The 8,132-nt window shown below is 33.9% G+C and overlaps 1 protein-coding gene across 1 annotated transcript; it reads left to right on the plus strand.

Annotated features, from left to right (window-relative positions):
• The first annotated feature begins 239 nt into the window (after window positions 1-239).
• On the plus strand, window positions 240-2,249 carry LOC145159200 (uncharacterized). Its single transcript, XM_079078137.1, has 2 exons — window positions 240-482; window positions 1,000-2,249. The coding sequence occupies exon 2, from the start codon at window positions 1,002-1,004 to the stop codon at window positions 2,061-2,063; it is 1,062 nt and encodes a 353-aa protein (XP_078934263.1). The 5' UTR covers window positions 240-482; window positions 1,000-1,001; the 3' UTR covers window positions 2,064-2,249.
• Window positions 2,250-8,132: the final 5,883 nt, after the last annotated feature.

Below are 8,132 nucleotides of genomic sequence, written 5' to 3' on the forward strand. Positions count from 1 at the left end.
CTGATTTTCCAAGAAAGATAACAAAAGTAACTAAGAAACTGATTTTCCAAGAAAGATAACAAAAGTAACTATGAAACTAGTTAAGTGGACAAGAATAAGTCTAGATAAAGTTATAGCTATAACCAAAAAAAAAAAAAATATTAGACTTTTTCACAACTACATTTATAAAACTTAACCTTTAAGTATTAGTCTTATATATTCATGAGGTTTCGGCATCGCACTAAACCTCCCCTTTCCACGTTATGTTTACATGTTCTCCTTCCCTTTCCACACACTCATGTTTATATTATAAAATATGTAATTTACTTCTTAATTTAATATAACGAGGACAAAATTCGCAGACAAAGAACCCATAGCACACAACCCCCAAAACATTCGTGTGGTTCATTCGGTATTCCCCTTTGGCCTTTGCCACGCATCTGACACTAGCTCTTTTGATTCTTTAGCAAATCGGAGTTCAATTGATCGGAAACGTCACTCAGGTTAGTTTAGACAATTTGGTTATCTTTATGTGTTTCATGAAATGCATTTTGAACTGTTTGCTAATTTGAGTTTCGTTTGTTGTGATAAGTATTCATGTTACTTTGAAATGTTTTGATTCTCTGATTATTTGGTCTTTTAAGTTTTGTTGATTTTATCTGATGTCTTATGATAGTTGGATAATTGATATAGAGTATCTTTCAAGCGTTTCAAGCGTTTGGATTATCTAGGGTTTGTTGGAATTTGGTATTTTTGCTTCAACACAGGAAAAAGCATTAGCGTAAGGAGAGATAAATAAAGGAACAATTTTACCATGTGGCTGATCTGCCTTTTTCTTTTTTAAGAGTATTCATTTCTGTTGAACTGCTAAGTAGATTGTATATGCTATAGATATTTTGTGCTTGTTTTCATTTGCGAATCCTGTTGATTTTCTCTTTTGCTGTTTACAAGTGTTGTATGATTAAGTGCAATTTGTACTTTACCAAGAATAATTTTTTTTTTTGTCTTTTGGTGATGTAGAAATGGATATGACAAGGAGAGTGACTAGAAACCAGAATGATGATGTTGCATCTACCAGTAAGACTATCAAGACTGATGATGTGAGACCTTGGTCATACCTCAATCATGACATGCTTTTATTAGTTATGATGCAACTGGGGGTCATCGATTTTATTGCTTTTAGTGGTGTCTGCAAGTCATGGAGATCAGTAGCACTCAGTAACAGGAAAAGTTTTATGGCATCCAAACCACCGATGCTGACGCGTATCTCTGGTCGTCTTCATATGGATAAGAAATTCCACATAGATGACCATGAAGGAAGAAAGTTTAAAACCATAATTCCCCATTCTGTTGACTGGTACAATGAAGGATTAACTTCTTGTTACATGATCTTGTTCAGGTTTAATACCAAGGAGTACCGGCTTGTGAATCCAATCACTAGACATGAATTTATTTTCCCTCCTATCCCTTGGGAGACTGATTATGGCTCCAGATCTGTCCTAGTCTTTTCACCTTCAATCTCTAAAATGGTGTTTGTTGTGTTAGCCCAGAAGCAAATATGGTTTTCTATAGCGGATGAGGGAACATGGAATCATGTCTCCTCTTTCGACCTCAAATATTGTAGGGATTTACATGTTTTTAAGGGGAAGATATATACTGTAGACACGAATAATTTTAATTTATGTGAATTCAGACTCAATCCTGAGCCCAAAGTGACGTTGCTCGAAACCAAGAATCTTCCGGAGGATCCGCGAATACTTTTGCCGCAGCTTGTAAGTTGCGGTGAAAACCTTTATGTGATGGGAAGCTCAGTATACGCAGAAAAGTTCAATGTCTTTAAATTAGATTTTGGTAAAATGGAATGGGTGGATTTTGAAGATACAAGAGACGTATGTGGTTTCTTTCTAAGCGAGGAGGATTATAGTGCTGCTGTTAAACCAGAGCTGTGGGCTGACCCTTGGTCACATTACGAGGCATATGATATTGATAACGGAGGTGAACATGAGAAAATATTGTTTTCTGCAATCAGAGGGTGGTATTTCCCGCATGAATGTGAGAATGTTAATCTCATAGAAGAGTCATGACTTTGAAATGCGTGGCTAATGCATCTGGTTTAATTCATATCAAATTATAGGTTTTATCTTTAAGCCTTCTTATGATTGAGATGATGGTGTTTTTTTTTTTTTTTTTTTTTTTTTTTATGGGTGAGGTGTTGTAGTCATTTTTTTTTTCTGATATCTATTGAAAATCCCAGAGATTATTAATAGCCACCATGGCTCTTCCCTACAGATTTGCCTTGGTCATTGTAGTTCAGTTATAGCTTATTAGAGTCTGAAGTCGGCTAAACACCTCTATTTTTGCAGCAAAGGATTTCCTTGCATGAAGTTAGATTGGTGTGATTGTGGTAGTGGCTCTATGTCGAGACTTGTTTCTCTGATATTTTTTCATTCCCAGTTACCGGTTAGTGATTTTAGGTGACACTGATTTTAGTATCTCCTGATCATTACCCCTTGCCATGAGCAACACCCAAAAGCCTAAATAAAATTTCATATAGAACAGAAGCATAGTGGAAAACTACCCTCAAAAAAAATATTAGAGATGGATGTGGCTTAAGTGTGAGTTCCATCTGACTTTTGGTCAAAAGTGAGTTCAATTTACTATTCACTTTAGTCAGGTTGTCAACTTTGGTCAGTTTGGAATTGACTAGTTGTAGACTTTAGTCTATTCAAATTCAAATATAATGAGAGGGCAAGTACATGTAATAGCCTTTAAATTTAGAAAACCTTTTTTTTTTGTCATCCTTATCCAATTTTTGCATAGTTTTTGTGCTTGAGATAGATCGGTAAAATAGAAAATAGTTTCAGAGCTCTAAGAATCGATCCACAAACATAATGAGGTTCTTTGAAGCAAATGACTGAACAACTATTGAAGTAACAAAATAATCCACATCCAATACCCTAAATGTGAGAGATTTGGTTGCTAATATTCACAATTCTAGAGGTAAGATTGCAAATTTTCGTGATAATATCAGATTCAATGCAATTGGAAGTAGGAACTTGGAGATTCCAACATCTGACAACAAGAATTCAAATGGTTGGATCTTGAAAGGTAATTTTTAATCAATTGTCTGATGAAGAATAATTTGGATTAGCAGTTAATTCCTGGCGATGCTTCATGATGGTATCGGTGGGAACATAGGCTTTGTGCGTTTAATCATTTAGGGAGAGATGAAATTGATTCCATTAAAAAAGTTCCCTTAGTATTTAACTGGATTTATATATATTGGGAGACTGAAATTCTATAGTGTAGTAAAAAAAAATTCCATATACCCAAAGATGCAAGGTCCAAATGTTGTGGATTCAGTGTTATACTAGTGAGTTCTGATTGATGATTATGACAAAAGCAATAACATCAAGAATTGATAAGATGGGAGAAGCATCAAAGCAATTAAAAAAACAGTAAATCAATCGAATCTTCATCACAATTAAGCAAGGTTGTAAAAATCGTTCCACGGCAGCTCGACGGTCGATTGGTGATAAGGGATTAATCGGTTTTGGCGGAGATTAATCGGGGATCATACATTATTAATAAAATATTAAAATTAATAAAATATTAATGTCTTATGAAAAACAAGTACTTCAAAATTAGAAAATAAAAAAATATGTAATTTGAAAATACGAAAATATGAACATTTTGGTATAATATTTAACATTTTGAAAATTTGAAAATTTTGGAGTAAAAAAAAAAGTTGATTTTTTTAATATTTAAATTTTTTTTTTTGACCTTTTTTCGACTTTTTTGACTTTTGTTGACTTTTCCTGACCAATTAATCCCACCAAGACCGATTAATCCCGCCAAACCCGATTAATCATAAATTTCCGATTAATCAAAATAGTACTTCAAGTAAAATGGACGATTCATATCACATAAAGATTATTTCCTAAATAATCGTTAGATGCCTGATGAAGAGGAGTTTGGGGTTTTGAGGTCTGTTGTAAATAAAAAGAGGAGTTTTAAGCCTGGATCCAGATGGCATGTATTCGGTTTCTTTGATGAGAAAGATATCGATATTTCACATTTTGGGACAAACTATCGACATTTGCATCAATACGCATTTTCCTTTATCAAACTTTCATTCCATACCAAATTGTTGACCATAGCAGAAAGTCAACTTATGAAATTACTAAACTTGATCAATCGCATATACATGCTTCTCTGATCTTTGGTGCTTTTAGACATGATACAAAGATGCATTTTACTGCCCCAATCTCAATTTCAACAAGACAACATGCATTCAAGAATTTCATATTTTCCCTTTAGAAATTACCTCTAATTTCTGTCACGTCACAGAGGAGGAGGATTAGAGCGTAATTGAGTTGATTGCACCATTTTTAGACACCATCGGACAGCACCGGCAATCAACGCCGCCGGCAGCGTTTTCGTTGCTGCCTTTCGGCTCACGTCTCATCTTTATCTGTCTGTTCCGCTTAATTTCAGTTGATCACGCACACAAAGAAAGCGCATTACATGCAAGACATACACTGTGCTTCATCTTATGACTATAGAAAAGAAAGCGCAAACGCACACAAATAATGAGAAATTACCCAGGCTTTTGATTTTGACCAAGTCAACTATTTGTATTTTTTTTGCTTACCCCTTTTCTTTTATTTTTTTTTAGGGTAAATTACACGAATGGTCCATGTGGTTTGGGATAGTCAGCACGTTTAGTCCCTAACTCGTTTTTTTTTTAAGTCAAACCACCTGTATAGTATGATTTTGTTGCGTGTTTGGTCCCTACCAAACGTAAAAAGACTATATTACCATTTTTATTTATTTTTCAACTTATATCTTAATTATAATTTAAACTCTCTCTCTCTCTCTCTCTCTCTCTCTCTCTCTCTCCCCCCCCCCCCACCCCTCTGGTCACTAAGAACCCATACGATGAAGTCTTATCTAATTCAACCTGTACAAAGCAATTTAGTGGTTTTGATTTCTTCATTCGAAACTAAACGATTCAAAGATCACCAAGAGTCCATCATAGATGACTCTAACGAAGAATTGATTGTCTCGACTAAGGATCCTCTTAGAATGAGGGATACGTTCAGATTCATTCTGGACGTGCTTTCTTCTTGTGGATTTTTCTTATTACATATGTTTATCCTAGATTAGGGGGTTTGGTGATTGGGAATGAGGTCGTCTAGGGTACATATTTAGATTCAATGTTGAAATTGAACAACTCATTCCTTCTACTTCTACGTCTCTGCGTCCTTTAATAAACCGTAACATATCACTGATAAACTATGATTTAGCGGTTGAAATCAATCACGTTTGCTTCAATCATTTTTTAAACCCACGTGAATGATTTCAGCAGAGGTAAATCGATCTTTTAATGTGCAAACTACCACAAACCATAAGGACCATTCGTGTAATTTAGGGCGGAGAGAAATTAGGACCCAAGTTTTATTAATTCTTTTAAATATATTAATAAATATAAAAAAGTAAAAAATAAATAAATTAGGGTAAATCAGTCTTTTAATATTGATTAGGGACCAAAAACACAACAAAATCATACTATAGGGATGATCCAAGTTAAAAGAATGAGTTAGAGACTAAATATGCAGACTACCCAAACCATAAGGACCATTCGTGTAATTTACCCTTATTTTTAAGATAAATTCCAAAACTTTATATAGTGTTTGGTTTTGAAGTTTCTAAAGCTTATTTTATATACAAAGTCATGTTTACCCAAAGTAAGAGAGTTTTCCGAAGTGAGGATTGTTTATGATGAAGTAGGTGGTAGAACGTATTAAGTTCTTTTGACATATCTTTGGCATATTTGTTTGTCATGTCGTCGGTCGTCCGAAGTGCTTAGGTCGTATTTTAGTCTAAGCTAATTTGATGATCTTAACTGTCAAATGTCCACGTGTTAGTTTAAGATTAGATGAGTATGTAGTTAATATATATATATATATATATATATATATATATATATATATATATATATATATATATATATATATACACACACACACACACTAGCCGTTTACCTGCGTCAAGCGATGGGTGCGAGTAGTTTATTTTAGAAATTAGTTATAAATTTTATCCGCTAATTAATTTTTGAAAGATACTATTTGTTTTATATATTTTGAACAAATTAAAATAATACTTACTTTTATTTCCAATTCCTAACAAAATTAAATGAATATATTTAAATTTTCAAGGTATTGACTTACTTACTAATGTAATTTTTGATAAATAATACTATTTATATTTTTGTAATAAATTAAAATTGTGAAGATATAATATAAAATTTAAAATACATTGGAAAATATATATTGACAGTTATTGAAATTGTTTAATTAGCTTCATACATTCAATGATAAAGCGCAAAAGCTCTTTACTTCTTAAATTTAAAACACCGGGATAATGACTTCAAAATGGTAACGAACTTTCGACTTTGTTCACATTTAGTCACTAAACTTTTTTTCGTTATCTATTTCCCATTGAACTATTGAAACTGTTCACATTTTACCCTTATGACCGGCTGTTACCGGTCATAAGGGTAAAATGTGAACAGTTTCAATAGTTTAGTGGCAAATAGATAACGAAAAAAAGTTTAGTGACTAAATATGAACAAAATCGAAAGTTCGTTTCCCTCTAAAAAGTTCAATGGCTAAATGTGAACAAACTTCCTATTGTATTATCTTTTAGCAAATTATTTATTTTTGTTTAATTGTAGCAACATTTGTTGATGAAGAAATCTATGAAATAAAAAAACAAAATGTAACATCCGGATTTCCAGGTATCATAATTTAAGTATTTTTCTTTTGAGTTAAGAAGAGAGACTCGACGAGTTGACGCCTCAACTCGTCGAGTAAGGTCGCGACTGATGACTCGGATTAATGAATGGACTCGACAAGTCCGCGATGTTGGCAGTAACCCTAAATCTTAGGGCCCGAGCCATATTTAAAGGCACTTATGGCCTTCAATTGCGACTACCTTTCCCATAAGTGAGAACCCTAGCGAGCTTGAGTGTGTAGAGTGAGAGGAAGAGCTATCTTGAGCTTTTTGGTGTGATTTTGCAAGAAAGGAGAAGAGTTCCAGCAAGAGGGACCAAGGAAGGTTATTGTTCTGAGTTATTCAAGCAATGAGCTTCATTCTGAGGTACAAAAATGAACCCCTTTCCTTACCTATTGTGTAGATTCCATTTTGGGGTTAGGGCTTGAATCACTTCATCTTTGGGGTTTTGAATGCCTCAAACCCCTCTTGCAAGTTTGTGTTATAGATCTGGACCCTTCTAGGTCCAGAGAGCCGAGAATATGAAACTTTAGTAGAGTAAACCTTGGGGTTTGAAGTTAGGAATCTGGACCCTTCTTGGTCCAGAGAGCCGAGAATATGAAGCTTTAGTAGAGTAAACCTTGGGGTTTGAAGTTAGGAAGCATTTATGGGATTTTTATGGTATATATAGTTACTTTCATCTTACACAAAGATATGAAGTATTTTATATAAATTACGTGCTATGTGTGCATATTATTTGAATACTTGCTGTCTATGCTGGATGAACGATTTTATACATGTTTTAAAAGATTTAAATGGTATATTTATTTTATATCAACAAATATGTTGCGGATGAAACATGGGTAGATGAAATAGTTGGTGTGTGATGAAATAAAATGATGAGAGATAGGTGATGATAGAAAGGTGATGATAATTAGGTAAATAGATGATGATGAATAGGTGATGTAGGATGAAAGGAGATACCATAACCTTAACCGGCAATCTGGCGATGTAGTCATCTACCAGAGTATAGATGGCGACCATGGACTATTCTAGACAACCCAGTGGAAACACCAGCAGGCCCATAACCTATAGGTGACGAATTACGAGTTCAAGCGATGTTGTAACTACGTATTCATGCGGTGATACTCTAACCCCTTACTATGAATTACGAGTTCAGACGATGTTGTAACTACGTATTCATGGGATGTCACAAATTCCGCATGCCAAACCAATGGTCATAATTCACATCAGTGAGAATGGTTCATTTTTTTGTAAAACCAAAATCAGATTGGAAATTTTGATTTTTTATTTTGGAAAATGTCAAACCATTGGTTTTTTATTTCGGTTTCGGTTTTTTGTTTTTTTTTTAAATA

This window comes from Lactuca virosa, chromosome 2, assembly GCF_052849685.1.
Source record: "Lactuca virosa cultivar CGN04683 chromosome 2, Lactuca_virosa_CGN04683_v6, whole genome shotgun sequence".
NCBI lineage: Eukaryota > Viridiplantae > Streptophyta > Magnoliopsida > Asterales > Asteraceae > Lactuca > Lactuca virosa.